General features: G+C 39.3%; 1 protein-coding gene across 1 annotated transcript in view; it reads right to left on the bottom strand.

Moving 5' to 3' along the window:
• Positions 1–2,873: 2,873 nt before the first annotated feature.
• GXYLT2 (glucoside xylosyltransferase 2) overlaps positions 2,874–18,099 on the bottom strand; it is a 204,439-nt gene continuing 189,213 nt past the window's right edge. The window contains exon 7 of the mRNA XM_054595024.1: positions 2,874–3,056. Within this exon, the coding sequence (XP_054450999.1) occupies positions 2,874–3,056 (183 nt within the window). The remainder of the gene's footprint in view (positions 3,057–18,099) is intronic.

Below are 18,099 nucleotides of genomic sequence, written 5' to 3'. Positions count from 1 at the left end.
CTAAAATTTCAGGATACTGAAAAAGGATTCCAAGGCAGAAAACCACACCGAATTTTGAGATTTTACATTCTCATAATACATCATTCTAGAATGTTCCTGAGTTCAATGTTGGTGGAAATCCTATTCTGCATGTTAAGACCAGAACCAACAGTTGAAAGTTCCAGGGTATAAGAATCCAAAAACACCAATTCAAAAGAACCTATGCACCCCAATGTTCATAGCAGCACAATTTACAATATCCAAGTGTTGGAAGCAACCTAAATGCCCATCAGTAGATGATTGGATCAAAAAATTATGGTACATTTACACAATGGAATACTATGCAGCAGAAAGAAAAAAAGAACTACTGCACTTTGCGACAGCATGGATGGAACTGGAGAGCATCATGCTAAGCGAAATAAGCCAGGGGGCGAAAGACAAATACCATATGATCTCACCTAAAAGTGGAACCTAACCAACAATACAAAGATGCAAGGAAAATAAGACCAGCAACACTGAAAGGAAAAGAAACCAACAGAGACAAGAGGGAAGGAGGGAGGAGGGGCAGGGGAAAAGGAAGGGAAGGGGCAAGTCAAGGAACATATAGCAAGGACTCATTGACAAAACCAAAGGGGAAGAGCTGAGGGAGGTAGGGATGGGGCAAGGGAAAGTGGTGGGGGTAGGCAGAGACAAATGTATTTGAAAAAATTAATTAATGAATTAATTTTAAAAAAAGTTCCAGGGTAAACCTGGCTCTCATAAAACAAAAGGCATGGCTGTATTAAAAGTCTTTAATAGCAGTTTGTTGTGGTTCTTGCCAAAAGAAGAAAGTTACTTCTTTAGGTCTGTGAGCCACCAACAAATCTAAGGGAACATTTGTAGGTTTTACAGGTCATGCAAAATAAATACAAAGAAAATTGTAATGGAAGTCAGGGAATCATGTTCACATCCTGGTTCTTTTACTAAAATCCTATTTGTGGGTATATAGGATGCATTTTCCCCATGGAAAAAGAGTCCAAAAATTGCCCCCATCCTTCAGATACAAAATAGTGAATGATGTCATCTTTATTGGTAAAATATGGTAAACTGAGAAAACATAAAACACAACAACAAAGATAGTAATTTCCTTAACAAAAAAAATAAATAAATAAACAAACCACAAGTCACCCAAATAATCAAAGAGAAAATGTGGGTTATTACTCTAACATTTTGGATTTAAATTTATTACTACCACAATGGTGATGCATACCAATATTGATTGATATGCATATAATTGTTGTAATGCTGAGATTTTCATTTACTTTTTCAGGGTAAGACTTTTTTTTTCTGCTGATATAGAACATATGTCCTACTGGATTCCTATATATAAGATACCACATTATATTAACAAAATAATATTTTTAATTTTATATCTTCAAATTGCTGTTTACATATAATGAAAAGCATTTAATATTTTTTCCCAAATGTTTCTCTGTAAAACAGGATGTATCTTCCACATATCTCTGTGTTTTATAGAATAGCAAATATATTGAGTATGTTTGTTTCTTTATGTTACAGTTTACTTATTTGGTCTGTGGAAATAATACAGGTCCCTACTAAATTCACAGGGCTGTTGCACACATCAAGGAGATCACTTATGTACAAGTCTTTTGACACAAATAAAGGGTGCAAAACACCCTTATGCTGATACCAGCTACATGAGTAACTAGGCATTAAATCAGATCTCTTTGGGGAACAGAATATAGAACTTCCCATAGCTGGGTGATAAGACCTGCCTTGTTCTTAGGCTATAAGGAGGGTAACCCCAGAGGAAAAAAAAAGTTTAAAGAGACATTTCTAAGGCTGGTAGGTAGTTGAATTTTCTGGCCAATGAATCAGCAGGACTATTTATATTGTGGAGATTAAATTCAAAGTTGTATAAGAGTTTAAAGAGAGGAGGCCACACCTACTGATGATGGAAGAGATAAAGTTTTTGTCTATGGGAAAACACAAAATTTTATCTCTTTGTTAAACAAACCCCCTTAGGTGCAACGCGATTACTCAATTTTCTTTCAGAAGCTCTGGTTGCATAGACATATCTTATGATTTAGTTTTCTAAAAAAATCTAAATAAGTTTTCTTAGAGAAACACCCTCAGATATGCTTCATTCTTTAACATTGCCTAGTTAACTGAAATCTGAATGCTTCTCTCAGACGCATTTTAAATTAAGTGCTATAAACATAATCATTTTGTCTAACTTGTTAGTTTCCTGCATAAAAATCTCAGCGTAGAGGCCAGCTTTAATTCAGACTACTTGTTTTAGATATATGTTACAGTGGAAAAGACAACAAGCAAGTAAATCTAGAAATAGGAAAAATAAAGCTGGAAGGAACTATTTTAAAATAACAATCTTTTTCACTAGTCAGTAGGATTATGGGTAATCTAATTGTGATTTTGATTCAATGATCTATATTCTTCATAAGTTTTTAATTTGTTTTACAACAACCATGTATTTGATTACAAAGGTGTGGGGAAGCCAACCGTATAGAAAGAGTTGCAGGAATGCAACATAAATATATCACCTCAATTGCTACTGATATTGTCTCAGACGTTGAAGAGAAATTGTGGAAAGCTCACAAAAGTTTCTCTTCACAGCTAGCTCAACCTGTTTGAAAAATGTTAAATGTACAATAATATGTATATTTTTAAAAACCAGAAAGATAAAAAACATTTTATTAAAATTAAAGCATATTTCCTTATAGTGGCAACTAATCTAGCAGTATTTGACAAGGCTTTTAAAACTTAGTTTTCATGGAGCACCATTAAATATTCACACAGAAAAGATCCAGGCAACTTAAAGATGACTATTTCCTCATTCATGAGATGCCTAATTGACTTGCAACAAGATGAAATATTCAGTGCATCTGATTGGGGCCAACATGGATGATGATGTGTTTCTCATAAGCCCTTTTCATTGTTTTCTCAATTTGCTTCAGAAAAACTTGTGGGATTCGTCCACATAAAGTATGCACAGTTTCCAAAAACTTCAGCTGAAGAGGGTAATACATGGATTGAAAAAGATTGTCTTGAAAGGGAAACTGAAAAATAAATTTTTTAAAAAAGAAAGAAAAAGTTCATTTTAGTTACTAAAATTACATTTTTTAATTGTTCTTCAGTTACAGTTGTCCTGTCTTTTTCTTCATTGTTCTCCCCTGCACTGCCCCCTGCCCCAACTCCCACAGTCAACCCCTCCCATTGTTCGGGTGCATGAGTCCTCTGTTCATGTTCCTTGGCTTGCCCCTTCACCTTCTTTCACCTCTTACCCTCTCCCCACTCCCTTCTAGTCATTTGAAGTGCCAATAACTTCTACTAAGAAATGAAACAGGGGATTACTGTAAGTATGCAGGCACAGGTTTGTATATACGTAGAGAAAGGATCTCTGAGGACCCAGGTTCAAATCCTTATTCAATCCGTGGCCATCCCAAGCAATATTAACCAATTATTGGCCTCAATTTCTTCTAAAAATAATAGATGATTTATTTGAGTCCTTTACACAAACACATACACACAGGATTAGGACATGTGTGTGTGTGTATGCATGAGGGGTGTGAGAAAGAGGTGTGTGTGTGGAGAGAGAGATTGAGAGGGAGAGAGGAGGAGGAAGGAGAGGAAGGGAGAAGGGGCAGGGAATGGGAAAATATTTTCAAAGGCAGATTTGAAATGAGAGAAATATAGTGAGAAAGAGAAAGAAAGAGAGGAAGGGAGAGCAAATGAGAAAATGTAAGCATGGTATGGAAAGATATGTGAGAAACTGTTATCAAAAAACAAATTCTAATTATTGAGCACAACAATATGTTGGGTCCTAGAGTACTAGACATTTAAACACCGTCATTTGTTGAAATCTCACAATATTTTTATGAGATACATAATCTTATCTCTATTTGAAAGATGAAGAAACTGAGGCCCAGTAAGCAAAGAGCACAGAGCTAACAACTAATTAAGAAAACAGTGACAAAATGGGGACCTGAACCCAGGTCTGTTGTTCCCAAAGCCCTGACCCTGCTACACCGTGATGCATAGCACTGTGGAGAATTGGAAAAGACATCTTTTATAATAGAATCTGTTTAAATTTACTCACATTTCAGAATGGTGTTAGTGATATTTCTGATTGAAAGGCTTGAATGAAAATGTCTTTTTAGGTCCAGCTGAACAACATCATTGAGTGTATTAGGTAAGACCATTTATGAAACAACCTTTTTGATCCTCCAGAAAACAAACAAGATACATTGTACTCAAGAACCATACTTTCTCAGTTTCAAACCAGGGCTGACAGTTTACAAAGAAAATCCGAGAATGGCTCTGATGTACACATATCTGTTGCACACCTTTTTATATTCCATTTGTATTCCTGGACAGGTTTGCCCCTGGAGTCAGAATTTGAATATCTAGATGTAATGATATCACTAAGTACAAAACAAATTTCCTAAGTAAGTAAATTGCCTGGCCTTTGCAGACCAAAGCTGGAATGTAGGTAAAGAGAGGTTAGCTTATGGGCCTCCAAAACTTTCTTTACAAAGAAGACAATTCTGAGAATTTCAGAGCTGGAATTCTCATATTCTTCTTAGTAAAATGCACATTTTCATACAGGCAAAAATGTGCTATTGTGTTGCAGGATTCATCTGCTACCTCACACCTGCCAAAGCAAGCTAATGAATCTGGGAGGATTCCTAGGTCCTAAGGAAAAGAACCTTGAAAAAGTCTACATGCTTTAAGTTGGAGCTCAGCAAACTTCCTGTAAAGAATGAGATAGTAGATATTTTAGACTTTGTGGGCTATATGTTCAGTTACTGCTACTCATTTCTGCCATTGCAGTATGAAAGCAGCCATAGACAATACATAAATGAATGGTTGTCACTATGTCTCAATAAGATTTCACTTACAAATACTGAAATTTAAATTTTATGTAATTTTCTCATGTCCTAAAATATCCTTCCTCTTTTCATTTTTTTCCAACTATTTAAAAAACCATTCTAGAATAACAAAAGGGAACTAAGAAAAAATTTGAGAGTAAAAACAAAAAATTCTTAGCCCACATGTCTTACAAAAACAGGAGCAAACCAGATTTGTCCCGAGTTTGCCAACCCCTATTCCATGTCTTGGAACTGTCAATGAAATTAGGGGAGGAATAGATGAACTCAGTAAGAACTTCAACAAGGAGATAATAAACTTATAGAAGGACATAAGAACCATTAAAAATAGTCAAAATGAAGAATAAAATAACAAATTAAATATACACTAGGAGAAATCAACAGAAGATTAGATAAATAAGAGGGATGAATCTGCAACTGAAAACACAAAGTACAGGAAAACACACAGCTTGGAACAATAACAATAAAAAAAGAATTTTAAAAAGGGGAGTTTAGGGAACCTATGGGACAACATTATGGGTAATAACATTCACATTATATGGGTACCAGAAGGTTAAAAGTGAGAAAGAAATTAAAAAATCTATTTGAAGAAACAATGACTGAAAGTTTCTTAAGCAGATGAAGAAAATAGATATACGAGTTTAGAAGCCAAGAGTCCCAAACAAGATGAACACAAAGAAGACTACACCAAGATATATCATAATTAAAATGTTAAAGAATAAAGACAAAAAGAATCTTAAAAGCAGCAAGAGAAAAGGGAGCTCCCATAAGACTGACATCTTATTTCTCAACAGAAACTTTGAAGGTCAGAAGGTATTGGTTCAAAATATTCAAAATGATGAATATAACCAAGATTACTCTACCTAGAAAGACAATCATTTTGAATTGAAGGAAAGATAAAGAGTTTCCTAGAGAAGGAAAAGCCAAAAGATTTTATCATGATCAAACCAGTATTAAAAGAAATGTTAAAGGGATTCTTTAAGACAACAAGGAGAAAATAAGAGCACAAATATGATAAAATGGCAAATATTATATACCTATCGTAATCACCTTGAATATAAATGGATTACATACTGCAATCAAAAGAGATAGGGTAGATAGGGAGGCTTCAAGATGGCAGAGGAGTGAATGGAAATCACACTGACCTCCTCTCAGGACCAATCCACAATTACAACTAAATTGTGAAGAAATCACCTGGAAAACAACTGAACAATAGCGAGAGAGGAGCCTTAAAACCTAGGATGGACAGAGGAATCGGATTTAGCACAACCTAATTGGTAAGGGATGGGGCAGAGACTCAAGAAGGGGGGGTGGGGCGTCCACGGGTGGCAGTGCCAGAGGGATATTTAAGTGGCCAATTGGGTCCCCCTAGAACAGTGAAGTCTGAACAATAGGCGGGGATCTTGAGCTTACAGCACCAGGGCCCATAAAGTACTCAGATAAGAGCCAGCTGTGAAGAGTGGCAGGGTTGCTTTCTGCTAGAGACAGACAGCTGGAGATGCAAAGAGCAGTTTAAAAGGCCAACACATAAACTTGTATTGGCAGTCACTTTCCATGGTTTCAGGCAAAGGCAGGAAAAGAGTGGGCTGGAGCTGCTTCATGAGAGACTGGGGAAGGAGGCTTTGGGGAGGGAACTGAGAGAGTAGTGGCTGGGGTCCTGGTGCTTACTCATCTGCCATTCTGAAACTGCCATCTTGCTCAAGCAGACCACTCCCTGAGTGGCAGCAGTGTGAGAGGACACAATCGCCCGGCCACCAGGAACCTCTGCCCTGGCTCTGTAGTGCCCAAGCCCAACTGCTGATACAGAGCGGCAGTCACAGATAGTAGATCCTGGGACAAAGGGGGTGGCAAGTGACCTAGAGACTCTAGAGGACTGTCTGTAGACCGAGGTTTTGGGGAGAGAACTGAGGGAGTAGCTGGTGAGAACCCAGCGCTAACTCCTCTCTGACATGGCAGCAGCCATCTTGCTCAGGCAGATGACTCCCCTGAGTGGCAGCATGTGAGAGGACATAATAACCCCGCACACAGCAGGGACCCTGCCCAGCCCTGTGGTGCCTAAGCCTGACTGCTGAGAGCAGAGTAACTAGATTAACAACTGAAGGAGATTCCTGTCTAAATGACTCTTTTAAAAGACTACCTAAGGTCAGTCAGGGTCAACAGCAGACATCATCAGAGGCAGATCCAGAGATAAAAAAAGTAAAAGACCAGTCTCCTACGATGAAAATTCACACCGCAGAGTCAGGAAGTCAAGACAAATCAATTTAAGAAGCAGAAGCAAAAAATAAGAGTCTCACAAATAATGGGAAAACCAAGAAACACCCCCCGCCCCCAATCAAAGGGAAAGGAGGAATCCCCCAAAGAGAAATAAATGAAATAGAGACAAATCAACTATCAGATATTGAGTTCAAAACAATAGTTCTAAAGAAACTCAGTGAGCTCAGTGACCTCAAAGAGAATTATGAAAACTACACAGAAACTATGAGGAACATAGTGCAAACAATATTAGCATGAAAAAGTACATAGAAATTACCAATAAAAGGCATGAAGGAAAAAAAAAAAGAAGCATCTTAGTCTTTGAAAATACTGCTAAGTGAAGTTAAAATTCACAAATTCTAGAGTTAAAGTTTACCTAGTGATAGAACAACTGAATGTCTTTGAGAATAAATTTGAATGGGTATATTGTATTTACAAGGTATCAAAATTATATTTATAGAATTGGTAAATAAACCTTATTTAAAATATAAAAAAAAAAGCATGAGCAAATGAAGGATGCAATTTCTGAACTGAAGAACACAGTAGAAGGAACCAAAAGCAGGCTAGATGAAGGAGAGGATTGAATCAGCGAGCTGGAGGAAAAAGTAGACAAAAGCTCCCAGAAAGAGCAAGAAAATGAAAAAAGACTCAAAAAGAATTAGGAGGCACTTAGGGAAGTTCAGGACAACCGGAAATGTAATATTATCCATATAATTGGGATACCAGAAGGAGAAGAAGAGGACCAAGGCATAGAGAACCTGTATGAAAAAGTAATCATGGGACACTTCCCTAACTTGAGTAGAGAAAAAATCATACAAATCCAGGAAGCACAGAGGGTCCCATTCATGAGGAACACAATGAGGCCCACTCCAAGACACATCATCATTAAAATGGCAAATATCAAAGACAAACAGAGAATCCTAAAGGCAGTAAGGGAGAAACAGGTAGTAAAATACAAGGGAGCACCGATAAGGCTGGCAGCTGCTAGCTCAACACAAACACTGCAAGCCAGAAGGCAATGCCAAGAAATATTCCAAGTAATAAAAAGCAAAGGCATGCAACCAAGACTCCTCTACCCAGCAAGGCTCTCAATTAAAATGGAAGGCAAAATAAGGAGTTTCCGAGACAAAAGAAGGCTAAAAGGATACACCTCCACCAAAATAGCACTGCAAGATATGCTAAAGGGACGCCTTCAAGAAGATAAAGAGTGAGAAAGAGAGGATCACGGGTACAAATGGAAAAAAGTGAATAAGTACCTATCAATAATACCTTTAAATGTAAATGGATTAAATGCCCCAATCACAAGACATAGGATAGCTGAATGGATAAGAAAATATGACCCACGCATATGCTGCCTAAAAGAGGGCCACCTTAGAACAAAGGACCTACACAGACTGAAAGTAAATGGATGGAAAAAAATATTCCAAGCAAATGGACAGGAAAAAAAAAAAGTGGGGTGGCAATACTTATGTCAGACAAAATAGACTTCAAAACAAAGGCTGTAAAAAGAGTCCCATTAGGACACTTCATAACACTCAAAGGAAGAATCCATCAAGAAGACATAAACATTGTAAACCTATGTGCACCTAGATTAGGAGCACCCAAATATATAAGGAAAATCTTGGAAGCCTTCAAGAAAGATATAGACAGCAAAATACTGATAGTAGGGGATTTTAACACCACACTGTCAAAGATGTATAGATCAACCAAACAAAATATCTACAAGGATATTGTGGCATTGAACTATGCCCTAGATCAAATGGATTTAACTGATATATATAGAACCTTTCATCCCAAAGAAACAAAATAAACATTCTTTTCAAATACACAGAGAACATTTTCAAAGATAGATGGCATGACAGGACACAAAACAAGCCTCAACAAATTCAGGGAAATTGAAATCATAACAAGCATTTTCTCAGAAAACAAGGCTTGAAACTAGAAACCAACTTCAAGGAGAAAACTCAAAAACATTCAAACTCATGGAGATTGAATAGCATGCTATTAAACAATGAATGGGCCAATAATGATATAAAAGAAGAAATCAAAATGTTTCCGGAAACAAATGAAAATGAACACACAACGGTCCAAAACCTATGGGACACAGAGAAGGCAGTCCTGAGAGGGAAGTTCATAGTAATACAGGCTTATCTTAGAAAGATAGAAACATTTCAAATAAAAGACCTAACCCTCCAGCTTCAAGATCTGGAGAAACAACAACAAACAGAGCCCTGGGCAATTAGAAGGAACGAAATAATCAAGATCAGAGCAGAACTGAATGACATAGAGACTAAAAGAACAATTCAAAGGATCAACAAATCCAGGAGGTGGCTTTTTGAAAAGATAAACAGAATCAACAAGCCTTTAAGCAGACTCATCAAGATAAAAAGGGAGAGGACCCTTATAATATCAGAAATGAAAGAGGAGAAATTATAACTGATACTGGAGAAATAAAAAGGATAGTAAGAAATTACTGTGAACAATATATGCCAAGCAATTTGAAAACCTCAATGAAATGGGCAAATTTCTAGGAAAAAATATACCCTTCCAACATTGAACGAAGAAGCAGCAGAAAGCCTGAACAGACAAATAACAGCTGGGGAAATTGAAGCAGTGTTCAAAAAACTCCCAGCACACAAAAGCCCTGGACCAGATGGTTTCACAGGGGAATTTTACAAAAAATTTTAAGGAAGAGCTAACCCCTGTCTTTCTCAGACTACTCCAAAATATCCAAGAAGAGGGAAGACTCCCAAACTCTTTTTATGAGGCCAGCATCATCCTAATCCCAAAACCAGATAAAGACACAACCAAGAAGAAAAACTATAGTCCAGTATCACTGATGAACACAGAAGCTAAAATTCTCCACAAAATATTGGCAAACTGCATCCAGCAATACATTAAAAAGACCATCACCATGATCAAGTGGGATTCACCCCAGGGATGGAAGGATGGTTCAATATTTGCAAATGCATAAACGCAATACATCAAATAAATGAAAGGAAAAACAAAAACCACATGACCATATCAATAGATCTGGAAAAAGCATTTGATAAGGTACAGCACCCATTTATGATAAAAATCTTCAGCAAAGTGGGGACAAAATGGGCACACTTCAACATAATAAAGGCCATATATGAAAAACCTACAGCCAACATCATACTGAACAGGCAAAAACTACCAGCTTTTCCACTAAGATCAGGAACAAAACAAGGTTGTCTGTTTTCATCAATTCTATTCAACATAGTATTGGAAGTCTTAGCCACAGTGATCAGACAAGAAAAAGAAATAAAAGACATCCAAATAGGAAAGGAGGATGTAAAACTATCATTGTTTGCAGGTGACATGTTGGTGTAGGTAAAATACTCCATGGACTCCACCAAAAAACTACTCTACCTAATAAATGAATTTGGCAAAACAGCAGGATACAAAGTCAATTTTCAGAAATTGAAGACATTTTTGTACACCAACAATGAAATATCAGAAGCATAAATCATGGAAAAAATCCAATTGCTATAGCAACAAGAAAAATAAAGTACTTAGGAATAAACTTAACCAAGAAGGTAAAAGACCTGTATGCAGAAAACTACACAACACCGAAGAAAGAAATTAAGGAAGACACAAAGAAATGGAAGCATATACCATGTTCATGGATTAGAAGAATTAATATCATCAAAATGTCCATACTACCCAAAGCAATTTATAGATTCATTGCAATCCCTATTAAAATAACAAGGATGAATTTCACAGACATAGAACAAACACTTAAAAAATTTATATGGAACCATAAATTACCCCAAAGAGCCACAGCAATTTTGAGAAAGAACAACAAACTAGGAGGGATCACAATACCTTACATCAAACTATATTACAAGGTCACTGTAATGACAGTCTGGGCCTGGCATGAGAGCAGACCTATAGATCAATGGAACAGAATAGACAGTCCAGAAATAAACCCATGTCTCTATGGTCAATTAATTTTTGACAAAGGAGGAAGCAGCATAAAATGGAGTAAAAATAATATCTTCAACAAATGGTGTTGGGAGAGCTGGACAGCTACAGGCAAAAAATTAAAATTCGACCACCAACTTACACCATACAAAAAAATAAACTCAAGATGGACAAAAGACTTAAATATAAGTCATGACACCTAAAAGTTCTAGAGGAGAACATAAGCAGCAAAGTCTCAGATAGCCTATGCAGTAATATTTTTGTGATATGTCCCCTAGAGCAAGGGACATAAAGGAAAGAGTAAACAAGTGGTATTTCATCAAAATAAGAAGCTTCTGCATAGCTAAGGAAAACATCAGCAAAATGAAAAGGGAACCAGCAGTGTAGGAAAATATATTTGTCAATGATACCTCATATAGGGGGTTGATTTCCAAAATATATAAAGAACTTACATGACTCTACTCCAGGAAGAAAAACAATCCCATTAAAAAATGGGTAAAGTACCTGAAAAGACATTTCTCCAAGGAGGACTTATACAGGGCCCAGAGACATATGAAGGGATGCTCAGTGTCACTAGTCATCAGAGAAATGCAAATTAAATCCACAGTGAGATACCACTTCACACTGGTCAGAATGGCCATCATAAATGGATCAACAAACAATGGATACTGGCAAGGATATGGAGAAAAGGAAACCCTAGTCCACTGTTGGTGGGAATGAAGACTGGTGCAACCACTGTGGAAAACAGTTTGGAGTTTCCTGAAAAAGCTAAAAATGGAACTGCCTTTTGACCCAGCAGTTCCACTGCTGGGATTATACCCTAAGAATCCCAAAACACCAATTCAAAAAGAACCTACGCACCCCAATGTTCATAGCAGCACTATTTACAATAGCCGAGTGCTAGAAGCGGACTCTGTGCCCATGAATAAATGAGTGGATGAAAAAGTTATGGTACATTTACACAATGGCATACTATGCAGAAGAAAGAAAGAAAGGGAGAGAGAGAGGGAGGGAGAGAGAGAGAGAAAGAAAGAGAAAGAAAGAAAGAAAGAAAGAAAGAAAGAAAGAAAGAAAGAAAGAAAGAAAGAAAGAAAGAAAGAAAGAAAGAAAACAAGCAAGCAAGCGAGCTAATAGCCTTCACGACAGCATGTATTGTACTGGAGAGCATTATGCTAAGTGAAGTAAGCCAGGGGTTGAAGACAAATACCTTACGATCTCAACTATAAGTGGTACCTAATCAACAAAACAGACAAGCAAGAAAAATAAAACTGGCAACACTGAAAGAAAAAAGGAACCAAATGTAATGTGAGGGAAGGTGGGAGGTGGGTAATAGGGATAAGAAGGGGAGGGGTCAAGTCAAGGAGCATATATGAGGGACCCAATGACAAAGCCAAGTGTGGAAGGATTGAGGGAGGGAGGTTAGGGTGTGTGGGGCAGGGGAAAGTGGTGATGTGAAAATAGAGACAAATGTATTTGAACAATTTAAAAAAAGACATAGGATAGCCAAATAAATAGGAAAACATGACCCATACATATGCTTTCTAAGAGACACACTTCACATTGAAAAACACAAACAGAAAGTAAGAGGATGAGAGAAGATATTTTATGCAAAAAAAAAAAAAAAAAAAGAAGAAGAAGAAGAAGAAAGAACGAAAAAGAGCTGGGCTAGGAATACATATTAAAAAAACAGAGGAGAGAAGATGGCGGAGGAGTGAATGGGAGTCACGCTGACCTCCCAAAACCAAACTGGAATTGCAACTAAATAGTGGAGTAATCACCGGAAAAGCAGTGGAGCAACAGTGGGAGAGGAGCCTTGGTGCCGCGGACAGCGGATTCGACTCTCACACATCCCAACGGGTGAGAATTGCGGTGGAGGCTCAAGAGGGTGGGCTGGGTGCCCACGGGCACTGGCACCAGAGGGACATTGAAACGGCCAGATAGCTTCCCCCGAGAAGAACGGGGTCTGAATCATAAACAGGAACTCCTAAACTACAGCAGCTAAAGCCAAGAAAATACAGACAAAACGCAACCCGGAAAAGCTTAGGGGCGCTCTCTGCCAGAGACAGGTGGCTGGGGATGCAAAGAGACATTTAAAGGGCAAACACAAAAATTGCAGTGGCAGCCACCCTCCTTGATCGCTGGGTACAGGCGGCAGCAGGGTGGGCTGGTGCCTGGGAAAAGACTGGTGAGGATATGTTGTGAAGAGAACTGACACGGCGGCCGGTGGAGCCCAGGTGATAACGCACCTCCCACTCTGCAGCTACCATCTTGCTCAGGCATAAGGGAATCAACTAACCTGCCTTTTGTGCGCTCCGCACACAGCTTGTACGCCTGTGAGCTGCGGGGCTGAGTGCAGACTGGCTGGGAGAGCCTTGAGGAGAGACTGGAGACGGAGGCGTTGGGGAAAGAACGGGAGGAGGAACCAGGGAGTCCTGACTCCCTCCCCGTCCTGTAGTCTCCATTGTGGGCTGGAAAGGCGCGACCCCAAAGAGGCAGAAGCGGGGCGCGCATGAACCAGACTGCCTGCAATTGAAATGCAGGCCGCACAGCGGGTGGATCCTTGGCCGAAGGGGTCACAGAACTGCCCAGAGGCCCCTGAGGAGAGACTAGAAACGGAGGCATTGGGGAAAGAACGGGAGGAGGAACTGGGGAGTCCCGACTCCTCCTTGCCGTAGTCTCCATTGCGCGGGAAGAGGCCACACCCCCAAAGAGCCAAAAGCTGAAAAGCACACATAAACACCCCCAAAACACCCAGAGCAGGCGCGCACACTTGCGCGGAGTGACCGGCGAGGGTTGGCGAGCATGTGTGTGACCCACGCGGGCTGGAGAATGCTTGCACCGGCCGGCAAGGCCTCCCACAGACTGGCACCCATACGGCCTGTGAGGGAGTACACAGAGCAGCAAGGGCAGGCATAAACTGACCCGCCCGCCCACGATTGCGGAGCGGCCCACAAAATTAGTAGCGCTGCCCAGAGTCCCTGGAGGAGAGACCAGAGACAGGATAAACCGGAGAGTCCTGGAGCTGACTTCCTCCCATTTCTGTAGTCCCCATTTGGCGAGGGCAAGCAACGCACCCAAAGAGCCAAAATCGGGGGAAATACACAATAGAAGACTCTAACCTGACCAGTGCTGCAGAGCTCGTGGGCCAGGGGGGCCAGATGAGTACGCGAGGTAGCGAATAAGCCCCCTGGTCTGGGGAAAGCACATGCGAGCCCAGCCAGGTGGGGGACCCTGCCGCGCTGGGAACGCGCTCAAGGAGCCCGCGTGAGAGCATAGAGAGATCCTAAAAAATAGCCCAGCCCTGACCTAGGGGTCACAGAGCAGCTCCAAGCAGGAGTCAGACACAGGCATTAGACTCCTGGAAGGCTCAAACAAACAACCAAAGGCCCTATAGGGTCAACAACTGACATCATCACAGGCAAGCCCAGAAAGAAAGGTAAAACACAAAAGTACTTAACAGACTCTCAGAAAAATGGGAAGAAAAAGAAGTTCCCCCCAAATGAGCGGAAAAGGGGACTCCCCACACAGAGAGCTAAATGAAATAGAGGCAAGGGAACTATCAGATACTGGATTCAAAACAATGGTTCTACGGAAGCGCAATGAGCTCCACCAGCTCAAAGAGAACTAGGAGAAACTGCAGAGAAACTATCAGGATCTTACAGCAAACTATATTAGCCTGGAAAAGGACATAGAAACTATCCAGAAGACACAAGAGGATATGAAGAATGCCATTTCTGAATTGAAGAACCCAGTAGAAGGAATCCAAAGCAGGCTGGATGAAGCCGAGGATCGAATCAGTGAGATGGAGAACAAGGTAGAAAGAAGCTCGCAGAAAAAACAAGAAATGGAAAAACGGATCAAAAAGAATGAAGAGGCATTTAGGGAAATGCAGAACAACCTGAGACGCAATAATATCCGTATAATAGGGATACCAGAAGGAGAAGAAGAGGAGCAAGGGATAGAGAACCTCCTCGAAAAACTAATGATGGAAAATTTCCCTAATTTGAGGAGAGAAAGACTCTCATGGATCCAGGAGGTACAGAGGACCCCACTCAAGAGGGACTCAAAGATGTCCACTCCAAGACACATCATCATTAAAATGGCAACTATCAAAGACAAAGAGAGAATCCTCAAGGCAGCAAGGGAGAAGGAGAAAGTAACATACAATGGGGCCCTGATATGCCTAGGAGCTGACTTCTCAACAGAAACACTACAAGCCAGAAGGGAACGGCAACAAATATTCCAAGCCATGAAAAGCAAGGGCCTACAGCCAAGGCTGCTCTACCCAGCTAGGCTCTCCATTAAAATAGAAGGGGAAATATGGAGTTTCCCAGACAAATGAAGGCTAAAAAAATACATCTCTACCAAACGAGCACTCCAAGATATGCTAAGGGGACTGGTTTAAGCAGATGAAGGAAAAGAATGAGAGAGAGAGGAACACAGGTACAAAGAGAAAAGATGAGTAAGTTTCTATCAGTAATATCTCTCAATGTGCATGGACTAAATGCCCCAATCAAAAGACACAGGGTAGCTGAATGGATAAGAAACCATGACCCACACATATGCTGCCTACAAGAGACCCACCCCAGAGCAAGAGACCTACACAGATTGGAAGTAAGGGATGGAAAATAATATTCCAAGCAAATGGGCATGAGAAAAAGGCCGGCATTGCCATACTTGTATCAGACAAAATAGGTTTCAAAACAAAGGCCATAAAGAGAGACCCAGAGGGACACTTTATCATACTTAAAGGAAGAATCTATCAAGGAGACATCGACATTGTAAACTTATATGCTCCCAATATAGGAGCCCCCAAGTTTATAAGGAAATTGTTGGATGACTTCAATGAAGATATAGACAGCAACACACTGATAGTAGGGGATTTCAACACCCCACTGTCAAAAATGGACACATCTTCCAAACAAAACATTAATAAACATATTGTGGTGCTGAATGACACACTGAATCAAAGAGACTTAACTGACATATATAGAACCTTACATCCCAAAGGAGAAAAATACACATTCTTTTGAAATGCTCATGGCAATTTTCAAAGATAGACCACATGATAGGACACAAAGCAAGCCTCAGCAAATCAGGAAAATTGAAATAATACCAAACTTTTTCTTGGACCACAAGGCCTTGAAACTCGAAATGAACCTCAAAGAGAAACTCCAAAAACTAGCAAACTCATGGAGACAGAATAGTACACTATTAAACAATGAATGGGTCAATAATGAGATAAGAGAAGATATCTAAAAATTTCTGGAAAGAAATGAAAATGAACAGACAACAGTCCAAAACCTATGGGACACAGCAAAGGCGGTCCTGAGAGGGAAGTTCATAGCAATACAGGCTTACCTAAAAAAGATAGAAACATTTCAAATAAAAGACCTAACACTACAACTTCAAGAACTGGAGAAACAACAACAAATAAATGGCAAAGCAAGGAGAAGGAAGGAAATAGTCAAGATTAGAGCAGAACTGAATGACATAGAGACAAAAAGAAAAATTCAGAGGATCAACCAATCCAGACTGGTTCTTTGAAAAGATAAATGAAATTGACAAGCCTTTAAGCAGACTCATCAAGGAAAAAAGGGAGAGGACCCAAATTAATAATATCAGAAATGAAAGAGGAGAAATAACAACTGATACCACAGAAATACAAATGATCATCAGAAACTATTATGAACAATTATATGCCAAGAAATTTGAAAATCTTGATGAAATGGACAAATTCTTAGAAAAGTATAATCTTCCAACACTGAAGCAGGAAGAAACAGAAAGCTTGAACAGACCGATAACAGTTCGGGAAATGGAAGCAGTAATCAAGAAACTCCCAGGACACAAAAGCCCAGGGCCTGATGGTTTCCCAGGAGAAATTTACAAAACATTTAAGGAAGCGTTAATCCCTGTCCTTCTCAGACTATTTCAAAAAATCCAAGAGGAGGAAAGACTCCCAGACTCTTTCTATGAGGTCAGCATCACCCTGATCCCAAAACCAGATAAAGACCCTACAGAGAAAGAAACCTACAGGCCAATTTCACTGATGAACATAGATGCCAAAATCCTCAACAAAATATTGGCAAACCACATCCAGCAATACATTCAAAAGATTATCCCCCACGATCAAGTGGGATTCATCCCAGGCATGCAGGGATGGTTCAATATACACAAATCAGTAAATGTGATACATCACATAAATAAAAGACAAGACAAAAACCACATGATCCTCTTGATAGATGCAGAAAAAGCATTCGATAAGGTACAGCACCCATTTATGATCAAAACACTCAGAAAAATGGGAATAAATGGGGCATTCCTCAACGTAATAAAGGCCATATATGAAAAACCTACAGCTAATATCATACTCAACGGGCAAAAACTGAAAGCTTTCCCACTAAGATCGGGAACACGACAAGAATGTCCGCTCTCACCACTTCTTTTCAACATCGTATTGGAAGTCCTAGCCACAGCGGTCAGACAAGAGAAAGAGATAAAAGGCATCCAAATAGAAAAGGAGGAAGTAAAACTATCATTGTTTGCAGATGACATGATAGTGTAATTGAGAACCCTGTAGACTCTACCAAAAATCTCCTCAACCTAATAAATGAATTTGGCAAAACAGCAGGATACAAAGTCAACATTCAGAAATCAAAGGCGTTTTTGTACACCAGCAATGCAATAGAAGAAGAAGAAATCAGAAAAAAAAAATACCATTCGATATAGCAAGAAGAAAAATAAAGTACCTAGGCAGAAATTTAACCAAAGATGTAAAAGACCTATACGCAGAAAACTATACAACATTCAAAAAAGAAATTAAGGAAGACACAAATAAATGGAAGCATATACTGCGCTCATGGATTGGAAGAATTAATATCCTCAAAATGTCCATACTACCCAAAGCAATTTATAGATTCAATGCAATCCCTATTAAGATACCAATGATGTATTTCACAGAAATAGAAGAGACATTTAAAAAATGTATATGGAACCATAAACGACCCCGAAT

The sequence above is a fragment of the Pteronotus mesoamericanus genome, unplaced genomic scaffold (genome assembly GCF_021234165.1).
Source record: "Pteronotus mesoamericanus isolate MK-2021 breed Mesoamerican mustached bat unplaced genomic scaffold, CSHL_Meso_final scaffold_54, whole genome shotgun sequence".
Taxonomy (NCBI): Eukaryota; Metazoa; Chordata; class Mammalia; order Chiroptera; family Mormoopidae; genus Pteronotus; species Pteronotus mesoamericanus.
This window is presented reverse-complemented; position numbering and strand designations above follow the sequence as displayed.